Here is a 17,441-nt window from a genome sequence, read left to right as displayed (position 1 = left end):
TCGCTCGCTTGGGAAGGGGACGACGTCAGGCAGGGCAGGGGGGGGGGGGGAGGTCAGAAAAGAGGGAAGGAGGACATACATACTTAGCATCATCATCATCGTGGACAACCTCCTGTCTCAGCATACCTTGAGCTCTTCAAATCCGATCTTGCCATCCGCACGCACAACCAAAACCTCGCCATGTTCCGTCAAGCCGCTCGTCCGCTCGCACGTCAACAGGTCTCGGCCTTGACCTCTGCCAGGTCGTTATCGACCACCAAGGCCTTGCCCGTCCGACCTCTGATCCAGAACGTCCTGGACGCTCAACGAAGACCCCAGATCTCTCCTCTTCTGGCTCAGAGGGCTCTGCTGACGAGGCAGTTCGTCACTAGCGAGAGCCGACGAGCCAGCAAGGATGAGCCTGTTGCAGAAAAGGCCGTCGAGAAGCAGTCGTCGGTCGATTTCCAGCACACTACTACCGGAGCCAAGGAAGAGGTGGGTCGTCAAAGTCGCTTCATACAGGGAGATGCGAGATCTGAAGAGCGACTCGGTGTTCCCTTATGATACTTTGCAGGCGAGAGCGGTCGTCAAGGACTTTGCCGAGATGATCGCTGGTCGATCTCCCCAGGCTGCCGCTGCAGGTGCACGAGAATCACCTCACGCATCGACTCCGATGGCCGACGATTTCGTGAGTCTCTTTCTCCACTTGCAGTGCAAGTTATCTCGAAATCAATATGTCCACATTTTTTAACCTGAAACTCGTCTCCGACAGTACTCGGTCACCAGGAACTTGGCGCAATCGATTCCTCCTCACATTTTCAACTTTGGTGCTCTCGGTACGGTTCCTTACATCGGAACGGCCGTCGGGATCATCTTTGCTGCCCGTGAAGCCGGAGCCGCTCAAGCCGGTACGCACCTACTATTCAAGCTCGTCCTTGCAGTCCTCGTCATGCTCATACTGGTCAAACCTTGAATTCTTTCAGGACGAGACACCCTCACCGGGATCGACCTCGAAACGGCGACCTCTCTTTTGCATCACCTCGAGACGGTCCAGATCACCTACGGAGCCATCATCTTGTCCTTCCTCGGTGCTCTGCATTGGGGTATGGAATTCGTCGGGTTCGGCGGGTCTCAAGGGTACAAGAGGCTGGCACTCGGGGTCGTGCCCGTGTTGATGGCTTGGCCTACGACGTTCATGACCCACGGAGTCAGCTTGGGTGGGTGCCGATCTCCGTACCGTTTACACCCTTCTGCTGGTTCTGATACTCACTCCCGAAACTCTGCACAGCTGTTCAATGGGCTGGTTTCACCGGAATGTGGTTGCTCGACCAGCGTGCTAGCACCCACGGGTGGAGTGAGTCGAAACAAGACTCGTACAACTACCCCGTTTGCGTTCCGCTGACTTTTAGTTGTCATCCCTTTCTAGCTCCTCATTGGTACTCTACCTACAGGTTCTACCTCTCCATCGTCGTAGGATTCAGCATCATCGCCACCCTTACCGGTACCTCTTACTTTGGCGTCGGATCCGGTGCTGGCGTCCCTATGCTCCCTACTAGCCCCGACGTCAAGCCTACCGAAGACAAGTCCAAGAAGAGGATTAACAAGGTCTCCCAGAAGGAGAACCCCAAGGTGGCTGGAAAGCAGGAAGGATCCGTCCCCGGCCCGATCCAGGCTATCGACCTGGTTGCCGAGGAGAGTGGCGAGGGATTCGTCAAGCTGAGGAACAAGGAGAAGGAGGAGGAGGAAGCCGCTGAGCAGGCCGCAAAGGAGGAAGAGGAAAAGAAGGAAAAGGTTCGTCTGCAATCCCGTGTTATCGGTTGAAAAATTTCGAGCGATGTGGCTGATCAAGGATCGATTACATCAGGCTGAGAAGCAGGACATCAAGGAGATTGACCAAAGTGCGACCTCGCCTAGTGGCATGAAGACCGAGTTGAAGGGACGTGTGGACTCGAACGATCAGTCTCAACCGGAACACAGTGGAAGCCGAGGCGATGATGGTGAGGCTGGCAAGGAGGGTCGATAAGGTGTTCGATGGACAAGAGGGACACCTCTTGGCGTGGAGGGAATTGCCCGCATAGAATGATATCGATACGTGTACAAAGAAAAAGTCACAGGCACGAATGAACAAGATCTAATTGATACTCCGAATCGAGACCGTGGTTCTACCCTCTCTCTCGGCAGGCGTCGCGATGGCGAGCATGAGCGAGTTTGGATGAAACGCGAGACAAGCCGGATCGCCCGGCCGCAAAGTGCCGGGAAGATTCAGAACCGAGGTCTGGACGGGTGTTGGGAACGAGACCCGTCCGATGGACAATTCGGGCGAAGTGTCAGGCGGGTAGAGCGAGAGTCTGGGTGTGTTCATTGAGAATTAGTGCACGCAGCGCTACCATGCCTTCGGGTCAAACTTACTGTGCGAATAGTGAAACCGAGTCCATCCCCGTGGCGGCAATGGTAATTTTCCCTTCCGTGTCGAGCGAGTTGTGATTGGTCGAGATCGGCTGATCGGGGACTCGCAAATCCCAAATGTTCATGGTACCGTTTTCACTGTAAAGCGACCCGTTCATCAACAAGAGCAGCCAAGGCCGATCAGAATCAAACGCGGACTTACTGTACCGAGACGATCTCTTGACCGGTCGTCAAGTGGCAAAACAGGGATTTCCTGCCCAAATTCGCGTTCCAGAGAGCAACGGACGGTCTTTTCTGCTGCCGTTGATCGAACAGCTCCAGACAGCCGTCCTCGTAGCCAGCGAGGAGCAGATGACCGGTCTCCTTTTCATAATCCAGGCAAGTGATCGGTACCGAGCGGACGGACCGATACTTGCGAGTCTGGCGCGCTTCTTGCAGATTCCACTGCACGATCGTACCTGCTTTCGGTGAGATGGATAATTCTTGCCGGAGTACGGACCACCTCGTCACTACGTTGTATCCGGACGCTCTTGGGCAACGGAAAAGCAACGTTGTCTGAGCGTCTTGATCCGCATCTAGGACGTGTCGTTGTACCCTGACGACGCCCTCGGATGTGACTTGCATGGTCGTGCCGACATCGTGTTGCTCTTCAAGGAATCTGGTGCACAGAAGATCACCCCATCTGGGCGGGATGGTCAACGTGACTCTGTCTGTGGCTTGCAAGTTGTCGAGATCGTAGAATCTATGGTGATGTAGATCAGATGAGTGCGCTTATACGTGACATTCGTCGATTTGTACTCACACGGTCCGACGAGGCTCTGAAGTCGCCATCAAAGCTTCGAATGAATGGAACCTATAGAAATCGATCAGCCTCTGTTCGGACGATCACACCATTATGAAGCGCATGCGCTGACCTAACAGCGTTGAGCAATGAATCCACCTCAATCTTCGCTTTCTCAGTCGCCCAAGACTTGTCAGCTCGGCTTTCAGACTCGAACGCTGCATGATGGGATTTTACATGTATACGGAATGATTTATCAGGGATTCGCTAGGCACTCGTGCTGTCCGAGCGCAAACATACCTGTATGTTTGCCTCGGCGAACTTTCTCGGCGGCTTGTAGCTCCTTTCTGCTCAATTTCTTCTCAGTCCACTGTTCATATAATCGTTCAGTGTTCGGTTCAAGTGGCAAAGAAAGAATGGCACATACTATTAGACGGGACGAATGGAAATAGAGTTCCATACAATGTCGCCACCCGTTGATCTGTTCTACTAATTCCTCGGTCACGTAAGAAGGAGATCTTTCTTTAGGATAGTGTTGGTGGACAACATTCCTGACCGCAATCAAGAGTCGCGAATAGACGTTGGCGTGTTGCTCGGTCTCAACTCCATTGCCTCGAAAAGTACTGCTCGATAGCGCAGACGATGTCTTGGAATCGGAGGAGGGATCCATATCATCAATGACGTCCTCGAAATCCTCCAGCCGTTGTCGTAGCAACGGAAGACATTGGGCTATTGCCGAATCCCGTGCGGACGTGTTTGCTTTGTTGAAGACTTCCCGAGCGAGCGAGGCGAGTCGAGTGTCTGGGTCATCACATAACCGAGTGATGGCATTGCAGATAGCCTCTAAAGCTGCCAAGCGCTCTGCAGACATTTCGACCGTATCGCATTCGTCGCAGCAGCGTAAGCAGCACTGGAGTAGGAGTGCACATTCTTTCTCGAGAGCGGGTCCGCCTTCATCCTTTACTCTGGTGGCCATGTAGCACCAAGGAGACAACGAGAGCCAATACGGCCTCTTTTCCTGAATAGTTTCGACGCAGACCAAGAGTAACCTTCTCACTAATATGGACGCGTCGGTTTGCGTTGTCGCAAAGACCCTGGCAGCGGCACGTAGCACGAGCCCTCGAAGAGACGTATCCGCTCGGCTGTATGCATCCGACAGGAAATACTGCCACAAGCAGTACAGAGCCGCAAACCTTGTCTGCTCGTTGTTGTCCGCCACGCGTTCGACTAGGAGGTCCAGTATCCTTTTCAGGTGATCAGCCGTTACGATCTGGTCGTGCGACCAGATGGTCGCCAAGAGCAATAATGACCATTGGCGTGCTAAGTCGTCAGAGCTGACGAGGTGTTCAACGATTAGGACGATCCACCGGTCCTCTTGTATCGACACTGGATCAAAGTCCGGTTGTTGAGTCGCCACACTCATCATGTAGAAAACTCCAGCAACGGTATCGGGGGACCATCCCAGCTCATAATTGCCGTCCTGCTGGTTGCTGAGCATCCTAGTGAAGGAAGAGAGCGTGGTACGGCCGGTGGATGAATTATATTGAGCTAGCATTGCAGGTCCTTGCTCGCTTTGGAGCAGCCTCTGAAAAACGTAGGCTACCTGGCTCGCCTCTTCGCTATTGTCCCAGTTCAACATGCGATTTCGGAGCTGATCTATCCCACAGGCGAAGCACCACCAGACGGGATAACAACCGCCTATATCGAGGTAGCGCTGAAGAGGATGTACGACGATCAATCGGGGCAGCGGCGAGGAGAAGATTTCACAGAAGATGGACATACCACCATCAACGTCAACGCCAACAAGCGACACGGCCCGCCTGCAGCAGCAAAGAAGACGATAGGGAGCGAGTTGGCGCACAGTTGTGACGTCTTCTTCCTGTTTTCCCTTGTTCTCCGCTTGTCCGCGAAAAGAGTAAGTTGTGCCGAGAAGGCAAACAACTGTTCTGAGAGGAGTTTGGGCGAGCGGTAGACGTGTAATTGGCCAGGCAGGGGTTCTTGAAGGGGAAGTTGACAGAACAGGTCGTCCACAGCGGTGTCCCAGACTTGCCACAGTGGATGCAGATGCGTTGATGGCATGGGAGGATAGCTGACCGGAGTACAGTCATATTGTCGAAGCACTCTTTGCCTGTAATGCGTGTCGCCTTAGGACATTCCATGATAGCGTCTCGTAGAATGCGCTCACTTACGCCAGTATGAAACCACGCGCCAGGCCCGCTAGTCCGGAATTGGTTCGGAACAGTTTGCGAAAAAGGTTCAACGGGAGACTCTGAAAGGCAATAGTCTCCAGGATGGCCATTAGGAGCCAGTTCATCTCCCCTAATGGCTGTAAATACGGTTAAAGTCTTTCCTGGACCTTCTGAAGAACGGGATACAGCAACTTACTGTATCACGCTGATTCAATTGGCCGGGTAGTTTCATGAGCATCTCCGTCGTGATAGGAGGGCAAGCCGCGGTCATCGACTTCGTCAATTTCAGATCATCGGCTGCGAAGTGGTGGCGCAAAGCCATCAAGAGTGGCGACAGCATGCAGACGGTAAACACGTCTCTAAACGAAGGAAAGTCAGTCAGCACCTGTTTGACGCTTCGAGTCTCGAACGCTCCGTGCTTACCTAGGCAAGCCATCAGCAGTTGGCAGGACTTGTTTGTGGGCCGACGCTCCGAAATGGATGTCGTGATCGAGATGTGTAAACTTCTGCCTCTTGTCCCTCAAGAAGATTGAATCCGACTCCGTGCCCAGATCCTTCCTCCTCGCGTGTTCAATAGCGCTGTCAATGACTTTGCCAGCATTGTCACAATCCCAAACGTAAATGGTTCCTCTGCAACCACGCAGACTCGATCAGCTGCCGGCACCAATTATGCCCACACAGGTCATCTTACGGGAGTGCAACGTCTACCAATGCCGACACAAAAACCGGATTGTAAGTGGTAGGACTGATAGGAAAGTCGGTGTCGAAGCACCATATCTCCCCTTGTTCCGTTGGGGCCTAGAATACGGATATTGTGCGATCAGCTTGTTATCGCTGGGCGATACTATGCATACGCGGTCAAGCATGCTTACCAGGGTGCCGTGCTTCGTAACAATAAGCCATCATCAGCTTAGCATCTCCATCAAACTTGTTGCCTTACTGGAACACTCACATCGTTGTACAGAAAGAGCATCTGTTGATCCTTGGCCTCCCGCCTAGCTCTTTGTAGAGCACTGACAACCGTTTCGGAACGCGGGTCCGGTAACTGAAAGAAAACCCGTCAATACAAGCTCACGGTGATAGTTTCGTCTGTACTCACCGCTAGAATGGACATCTTCTGCAGGTTTTCCACCGAATCAACTAACTTGTTCATGATCGCCCGCATACTCCGCTCATGATGTCGTGTCGACGGATCGAAGAATGCTTCTTCCGTCTTGGTTCTGATGCCCTGTGGTGTGCCCAGATTCAAGCATATCGCAAGTACAGCATGCGTGAGTCGCAACGGCATCGAACCTGCATGTTCGCCTACGTAAGTGAAGGTGTCAAGTAGCTTAAACAACACGACACCTTACCCGAGCCATCCCAGTCGCCCCCTGCGTCATTCTTCTGAGCTCCCTCGATCTCGTATTCTTTCCAGTTGGATGGACCCTCCACCCCTGCTTCGCTGAGTCGTTTCCATAGCAGCTTGGTAGGAATTTCTAGATCTGTGAAAGACATTGCGTCGAACCTCAAGTTTCAACAATAATTCACACCCTAACGAGACCGGTTGCCTGTCAGCAGGACAGTTCGAATCGTCGCATTGGGGTAGACATAAGTAACTCGGCTGCCCTTTATCGACAAGAGAGCGTCAGAAAATGACAAAGGAAGACACAAGGGGTACCTTTGGACGGTCGGTGCGATCGGTCATCAGACCCGGCCGTTGCTCCCTTTGGGATCCTGCGGAGCTTTGCTCACATACATATTCGGGAAGGCGAAGCTTCTGTCTTCATGTATAGGTATCGATAATTCGTGAAGTACACGTCTTGCAGAGCGCACGCGATACAGTCTTCGCCATGCGATACAATCCGCAGCCACGTCTGATTTACTTGGCCTGATTGAAGCGATCAATGGTCTGACCTTGTGATGATCAGCAGAAGCGCGCGGTTCGGGCCTGAATCGCACATACGCTGTCTTTTGCATACATCCCGTAGCCTTCGAAGCCCTGGTATTTCGTCGCATCTTTGCCTTTAGACGCGCCAATCCCAGCTTTCTCCGCGAATAACAGGGTCGGTACGGGAGCTTGTCGACCTTCTCCCTCTAACCCGAGGCCTGTACCCTCGGTCCAACCCATCTTCTTCAACAATTGATTGCCCTTGTTATTAGTATCTTCACCTGGAGCGGGTCCTGGAGCAGGCTTGGGCGGCGGCGGGGTCGGGGCTTTGGCAAACTTGCGCTTCGGCGCGGAGCGACTCTCTTCGGGCAGAGGCATCGCTGGTTGATGGAACACCTGTCGACGCTCAGCTGCACGATCGCGGTACAATGACGCCGAAATATTTGCCGAGCTCTTCTCTGAGACCGGTTCGTCAGTCTGTGTAGCGGCTTTACGGTCTCTTCCAGCTTCGCATATTGACGAGTCGGCGAGGTTTTTCTACATCGTCGAATGTATTTTGTGGTCAAGCCGAGGCAGAAGGTATAGCCAAATGGGTTAGCCAGCCTGCTCATATCTGGAAAAGAGTGATTACTCGGCGAAAGACGCCGCGAGCAATCGAAATTGATGCGAGCCTTGTGTAATTCCGATGCGTTGCAGTGTCTTCCCAGAATGTCGAGAGTCTTGAATTGTCGCTGGCACAGAAGACAGGCCATCTTGCTGACGTCCCGATAGTCAAAATCGTCCGTGTTGCCGGCACTAGGTTCAGGTGAAGCAGTCTGCTAGTGATTGTCGTATCGAGGTTCGTGTCAATAGTGGACCCGGATGTATGATATCATCGCCGCTCAGGAAGAAAGAATGTACGCTTGTGCTTGCCACTGCCTGTCTTGAAGCGACGGGGATTGCATTGAAGCCCGCTGATTTCGTGTTAGCGGACGATGCCAACGCTTGATTTTGAGCTATATCCGCCTTCAGTTCGCCTTGTCGGGTTTGCCATTTTGAGATGTTGGATGCCATCTAAGCGGGAGTGCGTGGCGATCGATTGAGGATTACGGGTTGCGGTTAGCGCAAGCTCGACACAGTGGCGACATGATAGACGATCCTTCGTGTATTTGAACGAATCATCGCCGAGATGGACGTCATCTTTACCTTCTTGCTAGATGCCAGAGGAGGTACCACGTGTTTGCTCCTCCCGGGGAATGCTGTCAGGCGAAGGGCCAGATGTTCAGCAGGTTCTTTCTAAAGCTCGTGAGCTTGCTAAGAGAGACGTACTTTTCGATGGCAAAGCTGCGGGCTCGTCATCTTCCGGCTCCCCTAACACGTTTGCAGCTAACACGCGAGACAAGGATAACAGAGTATACCACGCAGTAAGCGACGCTCATGACTTTGCGGCTGACCATTCCGGTCCATACCGTTCATAGGGACGTCTGCCCGTGACATAGGATTTCCAGCGACCGGAAGCGCCACCATGACATCATCTTTCTCCTTTTTCTTGTTCGCCGCCCCGAAACTGAGCTTGACCGGCTGCATCTTGAAACCACCAGCGCTTCGGTCCAGAAGCTTCGGCCCTGCTGCCTCGCCCAACTCCTTTTTCCCCTTTGTTCGGGAGACAACATCGTCGGTAGGGATGACCAAGCTCGCCAAGAACAACTCCAGATTCGGATCGATCGCCATGCTTGCTCCGGGTGATGGTGTTCGTACTTCGCTTGCACCTTGGTAATCCTCTCTGTACTTGACCCAACCCTCAACATTTCCGATGCCCCCATCCGTCTCTCCTCGAATTAACCAGGTAGTCTGCACAGGTAGATTGCCAGATTCGGGGTGATTGGCGAGAACGAAAGATTCGGGATTCGCAAAGGAACAGGCTACAGGTCTGCCATTTACCACAACGCCAACGGGCTGAGCGACCCGAGAGAGCAAGTGGGCTAGCAGAGCGACAGCAATATCGGTGGATACGAGTTCGACGAAGGCCAAGCCCGTTGAAATCTTGGTGTTCTTGTACCGAATGATGACCACCCGCCGTATGGCTTGCCTTCCATCCGTGACTGGGCCTCGACCGTCACCAGGCATGGTCGCGGCCAACCTGACAATCTCGGCGCTCAATCGGTCCCGAACCTCCTCCTGGGATGTCTGAGGGTCCAGGCCCCGAACAAGCAGGACCCGATTGCCGTTCCCGGGAGGACCAATGTCTCTCATCCCGTCGTTACCGTTCCGCTCCCCATGCTCCCTTCCTCCAGACGAAGTCGATGCGGAAAAGTCCACCCGGACGTCCATGGGCAAACAGCCCGGGAAGAGAGGGGGAATGTGCAAATGCGGGCCACTTTGCGCGAAGAAGTATTCCAGATCAGCGAATAGACCTTCAAACCTTTACGGCTACACTTGACACCTACTACCCCTTCACGAAATCAACCGCACTGTCCAAACTGGCAAACGCTCCGAAGCCAAACCCCCTAGACTGCCCCGTCGCTCGGTCCCTGACGACAGTAAAAGAGTCCAGGGCCAAGCTGTACGGTTCCGATCGAAAGTATGTTAACAGCTAGGAGTGTGAGCAAGCGGGATGTGAAATGCAGATACAGGGATATCAGCTAAATGACTCGAAATAACGCCTCACGGTTGAAAGAGCGACTTACGACCTCCTCATCTACGTTCAGATCGAGACCGAGGAAGATGACATCCCTCGAAGGCTCGGAAGGAGGTCTCGAATTATCGTGCATCGACTCTTCCCCGTAGCCCTCGTAATCCAAGTGACCCTGCTGCTGCTGATGATGATGATGCTGCTGCTGCTGCTGCTGCTGCTGGTAATGCTGTTGTTGACGCTGATAAGGCTGGTCTTGATCTCGGTAGGCTGAACTTCCGCCATAACCGTATGGCTGCTGCAGAGAAGAAACAGGGCAACGAGGGCCGCTCCATCAGCGATTGATGTCTTCAACAGATTGTCCGAGCAAGGAACCCACCTCCATCTCCGTCACATCACGTCCCCTCTCCCACTTTGGCTGTTCGGTTGCCGGATTCCTCATGGGCATCGCGACATCAACTTTCTCGCTAACCATCCCATTGCCCATCGATGGGGGTGATTCTCGTCGCTTGGGTCGATCGGCTTTGTCATCATAGTCGCCCGCGATCAGTGATTGCAATTAGCTTGCGTTATAAAAGGTCCAAAGGCGACACCCACCTTGATAGGCCTCGTGATCATATCGTCGGGGAGGTGGGATCCTCTCTTCATCCGCATATGGGTCCCCGTCCCTCTCCCTGCCACTTCCCCTGTCATAACCCCTCATTGGGCTCCTGCTCCTGGACCTTCTCGGATGAGGGTATGTTTCCCGAGGCCGATCATAGTAAGGAGCAGAGTTTCGACCAGATTGATATGGTCCGGACGAAGAGGAATAGGCCGAGGGCTGATTGTAAGGGTTGCGATCGTCGTAATGATGGGAGGGAGGAGGCCGCCAGGACGAGCCAGATGGGCTTCGTGATCGGGGTCGCGGCTGGTAAGTGTTAGAGAAGGAAGGTCGGTTAGGCAGGTTCGACATGGCGAGGGGTTTGCCGCTTCGAGTCGAGCCTTCCTAGTGAGCTGTGGTCGACCGTATAATTTCTGCGTATCTAGCGAGACCTCTTCCTCTGTATGGTTTCGATGTAGGAAGATGCAAGATTCCTGTCCAAAAAGAAGGAAAAGGGAGGTCTCCTTTGTATCGAAAGTCCGCTCCGCTTCCGACCTGCTTTGATCCCAACCGAGTTGGCCGTAAGAAGTCTGAGTCTAACGGCACTAGAATGGGAAGGCGGCTAGAGTCACTGGATTGCTTCAGAACCGTGAGCTTCGATCGTCTAGCATCTAACAGGAATCAGTCTGATGGATTCGCCTGAATCTCGGTTCCGTGCTCTCCCTTCGACGCGCTAAGAGCGGACTGGCTCCTAGAGGATAGAGGATTGAGGCGCATATCGCAATTTGTGATCGCCTAGCACCTAGGTCTTGAAGCTTGACGGGGTGCATATCGTCAGATTCATACCGCTCAGGTTAGCGAGCTGTAATAGCATATGACGACCACCGGCAGAGGACCAGTAGGACCGCTTGCAGGAGTCTTGAATGAGCCGAGAAATCATCCTAAGCACCTCTAATCTTTCACTGTCACACCTAGGAAGAAACCGGGAAAGGGACCCAAGAAAAGACCGAGCGACATCTTGGAGTGATTAGCCCAGATCCTGATGTGAATAAATCCCAAGCATGATTTTTCGACGGGGAAGGCAGGCTTACTGTGAGATGGAACGAAGGGGAGATAGATTAAGCCCCATGCCTTCTGGCAGTGGCACAAAAAAATCCAATTACGAGCAATCCAACACACTGACAAGCCTCGTTTCCGCAAGGATTCTTCAGGGTGAAAGATTCATTGTGTGTGAATGCCTTAACATGTAGGAGAGCACTTTTCCTGCGCTCTTTCCCAATCCTCCAATTCATAAATCCAGTCATGACAAGATGATGTAGACTCGTAAGAAGGAGTCAAGTTTGGCTGCAGCCCAACTGAAACAGGACCTCTGCCCTCCCCCTCCTGCTGTTTGGCCATGTCCCCAGCATCACAACATCCATTTTTGCACTCCCACGGATTTGATCAAAGAGTGGGGCTTGGGAGGACAGGAGGACCTCAATCCGGAAGCTGTCTTCAGCCGGTCCATCCGCTGAGAGTTGCAAGTCGTTTGCAAGATATCTCGTTGAGCCTTTGTAGGATACTTGTTAGCTCATGTGATAGGGACTTGTCACAAGTGAGAGACAACAATGACAGAATCAAGGCAGAGCAAGATTGTGTATCAGTTCAAATCGTTAAGTACGGGCATGCGGTTATACATGAAATAAACTCTATGTGTCTATGATCTATGTTACATACATCACTTCACTCAACTTGCCAATATGCAGATACACAAAAATCCAAACATAGCACTTGTCTCCAAAGCCAGCATACGGCCCCCTTCACAACTGACTTTTGACCAGTTTGTAGTATTGACCACGTTTCTCCACAAGATTTGTGTGTGTCCCCTCTTCCACCAACTTTCCACCAGCAATGACAAAGATACAGTCAGCGTTCCGGATAGACTGCAGCTTGTGTGCAATCACAATAACAGTACTAGAGACTCAGATCCATCAGCGCTAGTATTGTGGCAGATGGACATGCCAGCATCACATACCGGCCTTTGGACGCATTCTGCAAGGCCTTTTCAACCTCAGCCTCATTGACTGCATCAAGGGATGAAGTAGCCTCTACGACAATAGATCTATGACATCAGCCAGAAGCAGGCCCTGATTCTTTGAGACCACTCACCATCTAGCAGAAGGATGCTTGGGTTGCGTAAAAGAGCTCGTGCAATGCATAAACGCTGTTGGATTCGATAAGCCTGGAGCAACAGCTAGACCATGCCATCTCACTATAAACTTACTTGTCTCTGGCCGCCAGACAATCTGGTACCCTTTAGACCAATGTCTGTTGCAAATCCATCTGGCAAACTCTGAACAAACTCCAAAATGCTGTGAAAGATTTATGCAGTGTTAGTGTTTTGCCCTGTCAGCAGCAATCAAAGAGAGGACTAACCAGGCCTGTCTGCAAACATGCTCAAGTTCAGCTTGTAGGATGTTGTCTGGATCCTTGGCACCCAACTATTTGTATATCAAAGTGTTAAATCGTTGTTTTGATCCTTGCTCGGATGGCTAGTAACTCACACTCAGGTTGAAGCGTATGTCACCCTCAAACAGCACAGAATTTTGGGAAACAATGGCAAGATGTGACCGGAGAGCTTCTAGAGGAATAGCCTGAGAATCAAGGCCACCAAAAGTAATTTGGCCACCAGTAGGGTCATAGAAGCGTTGCAGTAATGCCAGTATTGCTACATTTACACATTGTGAAAACGTTAGCTAGGGGCAGAGTGGAGCATTAGGGAGACTTACTGCTCTTCCCACCTCCGCTAGTGCCAGTAATGGCATTCACCTGGCCTCCTCTCAAGCATAAATTGAGATTATCCAATGCAAGATGATCTTTGCGTTTTGGGTAACGCATTGTGATACTGTCACTATTTCATCTCATCAGGTTAGACTGACAACTGGATAATAAAGAATGATTGAAACATACTAGATGATGTCCCCTTGGATGGCCTGCTCAATAAGAGCACCTTCTACTTGTAATTGTTCCTTGCAGGCATATTTGGGTTCTCGCTCTAAGTAGCTTCGCACTATCTCCCAGCTGAGAAGAGCTCGGGTGACAGCATTCAGGTATTCCAGTAGTCTTCCAATCAGGAACCAATATGTTAGTCATATCTTCAGGTTCTGGCAATCAGATTCATGTGAGCACTGGCACATACGGTGTAATGATGAAGATCACACTAAATGATCCTTCAAATATGGCAAACAAGGCAACTGGGGACTGCAACGTATCAACATATTCAGTGACTGGTGGTCTTCTATAGATTCAGGTAGAAGTGCTCACAATGTCTCCTCTGACATAAAGGCGACCTCCCCACCTATCATGCAACAGCTTGTCAAAGAATTGTGACTCTGTGGGATGGGCATTACCCATTGTCTTACCATAACAGTAAAGCTCCAACTCCAAAAGCAAGGGATTCTCCTAAAGCTTGGATAGCTTGATTAATGCTTTCCCATTTCCTCATCTGGTTGGTATTCCCACTCAATCTCTTGATAGAACTGACAGTTTTTCCCTCTTGACCAAAGATCATGATTGTTGCAATGGAATCCACCGCTTCACTGATTATGGCTGAGAGCTGGTTCTGAGGACCTCGGCGTAGCATCTCAAACTTTGAGAGAGCTTTGACTTGTAGCCATCCAGCAGCTCCCGCTAACAGTATGAATGGAAATATCAAGGCAGCAAACTTGGCTGACAAGATCATGCTCATCACTAATGTTCCAAGTGAGGCAAGAGCCAGTGCCCCAACCTGTGAATTGATACAGATCAGCTGGACACAAAGCTAATACATAGAGATATGACTGCTTACCCGTGTGAGGCTGATGGTGAAAGTTTCCGCTATACCTGATGTATGTTTTGCCAGGTTGGCAGTAAGCATCCCAGCAGAAAAGAGTTCTTCTTCATAGTATGAGATTTCCTGCTGAAGCAGGGACTCAGCGCTGGCCGAAACTAGATGTCTTTCCACTGCCTTTTGGGTGATTCCTGAGGAGCTGTCTTGTCCATAGGTGACTCCAAACCACCAGAAAGCATAACCAAGCCAAATCAACGATTGGACCCCTATACTTGTTGAGTTCACAGCTCCGATCAGCTTGGCATTGGATTGTCCCACCCATAGTTGGAACACTACCCTTGTGCATGCATTGAGCACAGTGGAGAGGATCATCATAAAGAAGGGTATCCTTCTGGTAGAGATATATTGCATCAGACCCGTTAGATTCTGCTTTGGGACTAGGTAGCTGTGGGGCAAGGTATTATCCCTTGTGCTATGCTTCAAGCTTGAATGCTTTGGCAGATCGCTTCTGGAGCTGTCTGTGTCAGATGTTAGGCTGGTCTTATCGTCTTCTCTGAGGTTGACATGCAGAATTTGGTTCTCCTTGGTGGAATTCTTGTCGAGAAGGCGGGCAAAGGTCTTGTCAGGGCGGTCCAGTGATGATAACTCCGTGAATGTGCCAGTATCCACAATACAGCCCTGCTGCATGACGATAACCTTGTGGGCACGCTGAGCAAACTGTAAACGGTGAGCAATGGATATGATGGTCAAACCCCGCTGTTGCTGTTCCCTTTCCAGGTTGTTTCTAATTTTCAATTCAACGTCGCTGGACAGGGCACTTGTGGCTTCATCCAGAATCAAGAGAGCAGGATTTCCAATTAGCGCTCTTGCAATGGCCAACCGTTGTTGTTGACCACCAGATAGTATTCCAGAGCGACCCCCCGTGATTTGGGTATCCATTCCTTCTGGTAGATTTTGCACAAAATCCCAAGCCTCAGCCTTCTTCAGTGCATCAACACAAAGCTGCCGAGTTGTTGAGTTCTTTTCTTGATTGCCCTCTTCGTGGTTATAATGGCATTCCTCGGGACTTCCAGTCAAACCCAAAACTATGTTGTCACAGATGCTCCCTGATATGAACTGGGGTTCCTGATGCACCACACTGATTTGTGAGCGAAGGGAGTGCAGGTTGTATTGGCGCAAATCAACTCCATCTAGAAGTATAGTGCCTCCCCCTTTTACAGGTTTGAGGCCCATCTGAAAGCTGGCAGTGCCCGTGATAGCATTGCCCTTTTCTATGATGTCAGTGGTGTATGTCTTGCTGGGAGAGTGATAATACAGATCCTTCTTCATGGCAGTGCTGATGTCATATGGGTTTGGTTGATTTGCAGTGCTGGGGTCATACTGCCGGACAAGTAGACATGCTATTGATGATTTTCCTGCTCCAGATGGGCCAACAAATGCTGTGGTTTGACCTGCCTCCGCTACAAGCGACACGTTGTCAAGGGCTTTGATACCTGGTCTGGATGGATAGGCAAAAGTCACATTTTGAAAAGTTATGGTGGGAGTGTGTCCGCAACCAGCTGAGAATTGCTTGAGTCCGATGCCAGATCCATCCCGGATATCAATGTAAGGCTGTCTTTCAATGTGTTGACGTAGGACTTGCACACAGGCAATGGCACTGTAAAAGCTAGAGACAGAGCTCAAGCGGGTGTATACCACAAAGTGCATAGTTGTGAAGCAGAAGATGGTCTGTAGATTCAGAATGCTGTGTCAGCACGTATCTATTCAACTGGATATCCAAAAGACATGGCCTTACATTGAAGATGGATCCAGGCTGGTAGCCCTCATCCTTGAGAGACCACCCGTAATAATATCCAGCAGCCAAGATGATACACGAAGCGAAATGACACCATGCAATTTTGATGGAACGCACAAGTCCTGGGCGGGTCTGTAGGGTCTCCACTTTCTCCAGGAATCTGGTGTTCCAATGTTTCATCAATGGCTTTGACATAGCAAATGTCTGAACCACCCTGATACCCGCAAAGCATTGTTCCAGGAATGTGTTTGAAAGTCCATATGCTGCTTCAGCTTTCCTTGACTGCTTTCTGACTGTTAACTCAATCAGAAAGAAAAGTCCAAGCAGACAGATGGTGAAGGGAAACAATACTGCAGCCAGCTTTGGAAGTGAGGCAAAAGCCACTGTCATGTTCTACACAATCACACTATTGTGCTTAGTGATCTGATCTTCTTGTTGCTTAGTGTAACACCTCACTCACTGCAATCATGTAGCAAATGAGGCGCATAGACCGGCCAAGATGTTCTCCGTAACCTCTTTCTATCGTGTTAATGTCTTTGTCCGAGCAAGTAGTGATCTCCCCACAACCATGGGTGTCAAAGTAGGCTGCATCTTGGGACAGAACAGAGGAGATGTATTCCAAACGCATGTTTGTTGCTAATGTCCTTGAAGCTCTGCCATCTGATTCAAGACCAATCAACTTGTAAATCAAGGAATCTTGCAGATGGTGTTGAATTGTGAGAAAACTTACAACATTGGAACCAGAGGTAACTGCCAAAAAATGCACCAAGTAGGGGGCCTAGCATCCAGATTGCAGCATCTGATCCTGCGTCCTCCCTCTCCTGAATTGTCTTGCTCAAGTTGGTAATTTCGTTCATCCAATGACCAGTGACAAAATGTAATAGCGGCCAGCCAAGGCTTGCTATCATCACACCGATCAGACCAACTGAGTACAGGACCCATGGGTGAGAAAAGAACCGTTTTGGAGAGATCCAAAAAGGTGGAAGAGGACCAGCAAATGAAAGTGGGTAGAGGAAATCTGGTAGAGCCGATTGGTGACCATACTTTTTCTTGCCAGTAGTGGCATTGGGCTTTTCTTTGTGGACTTCTGAAGAAGTGAAGGCTGTCCTACTACTTGAGCTTCTTTTGAAAGACCACATCTTGAAGCGTTGGATAACTTCAAATGGATGTGTGAAAGGGGGGGAGGGGGGGGGAGGGGAACTTGAAGCGACCATACTGTCAAGTCAGTCTTTCAGACTCTCCTATATAGGTACGGCCAAGTCCAACCAATCATTGATCGCACAAAACGGCACCATTCTACAACAAAGGTAAGCCCCTTTCATGCTCACGTTTCACTGTTGAGGAAACACACAATCACAACAGTCTGCTGCGATCTTGCCTTCCCTGGACACAAAGGAAGGACGTAATCATGAAACAGGGTGA

General features: G+C 50.8%; 4 protein-coding genes across 4 annotated transcripts; 1 reads left to right on the top strand and 3 right to left on the bottom strand.

The window, feature by feature from the left end:
* The first annotated feature begins 56 nt into the window (after positions 1 to 56).
* On the top strand, positions 57 to 2,133 carry HD553DRAFT_300981 (uncharacterized protein). The gene is made up of 7 exons (XM_046178650.1): positions 57 to 474; positions 554 to 667; positions 752 to 887; positions 963 to 1,196; positions 1,268 to 1,333; positions 1,406 to 1,770; positions 1,844 to 2,133. The coding sequence occupies exons 1-7, from the start codon at positions 181 to 183 to the stop codon at positions 2,000 to 2,002; spliced, it is 1,368 nt and encodes a 455-aa protein (XP_046033150.1). The 5' UTR covers positions 57 to 180; the 3' UTR covers positions 2,003 to 2,133.
* HD553DRAFT_137315 (raptor N-terminal caspase like domain-containing protein) lies at positions 1,956 to 6,995 on the bottom strand. The gene is made up of 16 exons (XM_046176649.1): positions 6,708 to 6,995; positions 6,455 to 6,648; positions 6,308 to 6,400; positions 6,228 to 6,239; positions 6,047 to 6,153; positions 5,779 to 5,985; positions 5,552 to 5,714; positions 5,356 to 5,492; positions 4,949 to 5,294; positions 3,594 to 4,880; positions 3,467 to 3,536; positions 3,300 to 3,384; positions 3,188 to 3,238; positions 2,588 to 3,127; positions 2,389 to 2,523; positions 1,956 to 2,327 (listed from the first exon to the last, which is right to left on the bottom strand). Exons 1-16 carry the CDS (start codon positions 6,850 to 6,852, stop codon positions 2,111 to 2,113), a joined length of 3,789 nt encoding a protein of 1,262 aa, XP_046033149.1. The 5' UTR covers positions 6,853 to 6,995; the 3' UTR covers positions 1,956 to 2,110.
* A 207-nt stretch (positions 6,996 to 7,202) lies between these two features.
* Positions 7,203 to 10,237, bottom strand: HD553DRAFT_318978 (uncharacterized protein). Its single transcript, XM_046180951.1, has 10 exons — positions 10,216 to 10,237; positions 9,892 to 10,134; positions 9,652 to 9,797; positions 8,674 to 9,581; positions 8,534 to 8,590; positions 8,411 to 8,463; positions 8,126 to 8,278; positions 7,897 to 8,043; positions 7,301 to 7,762; positions 7,203 to 7,225 (listed from the first exon to the last, which is right to left on the bottom strand). Exons 1-10 carry the CDS (start codon positions 10,219 to 10,221, stop codon positions 7,217 to 7,219), a joined length of 2,184 nt encoding a protein of 727 aa, XP_046033148.1. The 5' UTR covers positions 10,222 to 10,237; the 3' UTR covers positions 7,203 to 7,216.
* A 1,978-nt stretch (positions 10,238 to 12,215) lies between these two features.
* Positions 12,216 to 17,158, bottom strand: HD553DRAFT_277691 (P-loop containing nucleoside triphosphate hydrolase protein; the record flags this gene model as incomplete). Its single annotated transcript, XM_046178006.1, has 15 exons — positions 12,216 to 12,369; positions 12,431 to 12,503; positions 12,565 to 12,619; positions 12,680 to 12,767; positions 12,832 to 12,896; positions 12,960 to 13,123; positions 13,185 to 13,306; positions 13,366 to 13,518; positions 13,595 to 13,656; positions 13,720 to 13,753; positions 13,818 to 14,182; positions 14,243 to 15,952; positions 16,020 to 16,412; positions 16,480 to 16,679; positions 16,750 to 17,158. 15 exons carry the CDS (start codon positions 17,156 to 17,158, stop codon positions 12,216 to 12,218), a joined length of 4,047 nt encoding a protein of 1,348 aa, XP_046033147.1.
* Between the last annotated feature and the right edge of the window lie 283 nt (positions 17,159 to 17,441).

This window comes from Filobasidium floriforme, assembly GCF_021052385.1.
Source record: "Filobasidium floriforme strain CBS 6241 chromosome Unknown HD553scaffold_26, whole genome shotgun sequence".
Taxonomy (NCBI): Eukaryota; Fungi; Basidiomycota; class Tremellomycetes; order Filobasidiales; family Filobasidiaceae; genus Filobasidium; species Filobasidium floriforme.
Note: the sequence above shows the minus strand (reverse complement) of the source record. Positions and strands in the feature narration are given on the sequence as shown.

Excerpts from the sequence above, each read along its gene's own strand:
- HD553DRAFT_300981 (XM_046178650.1), top strand. The coding sequence starts at position 181 with ATGTTCCGTCAAGCCGCTCGTCCGCTCGCACGTCAACAGGTCTCGGCC. Across the intron at positions 668-751 it reads CTCCGATGGCCGACGATTTC|TACTCGGTCACCAGGAACTT; the intron begins GTGAGTCTCTTT and ends CGTCTCCGACAG. Across the intron at positions 1,771-1,843 it reads AAGAGGAAAAGAAGGAAAAG|GCTGAGAAGCAGGACATCAA; the intron begins GTTCGTCTGCAA and ends CGATTACATCAG.
- HD553DRAFT_137315 (XM_046176649.1), bottom strand. The coding sequence starts at position 6,852 with ATGTCTTTCACAGATCTAGAAATTCCTACCAAGCTGCTATGGAAACGA. Across the intron at positions 6,649-6,707 it reads GGGCGACTGGGATGGCTCGG|GTTCGATGCCGTTGCGACTC; the intron begins GTAAGGTGTCGT and ends GCGAACATGCAG. Across the intron at positions 3,239-3,299 it reads TCATTGCTCAACGCTGTTAG|GTTCCATTCATTCGAAGCTT; the intron begins GTCAGCGCATGC and ends CGATTTCTATAG.
- HD553DRAFT_318978 (XM_046180951.1), bottom strand. Across the intron at positions 9,582-9,651 it reads GTTGATTTCGTGAAGGGGTA|TGGCCCGCATTTGCACATTC; the intron begins GTAGGTGTCAAG and ends CTTCGCGCAAAG. Across the intron at positions 7,763-7,896 it reads ACGCATCGGAATTACACAAG|AAAAACCTCGCCGACTCGTC; the intron begins GCTCGCATCAAT and ends TCGACGATGTAG.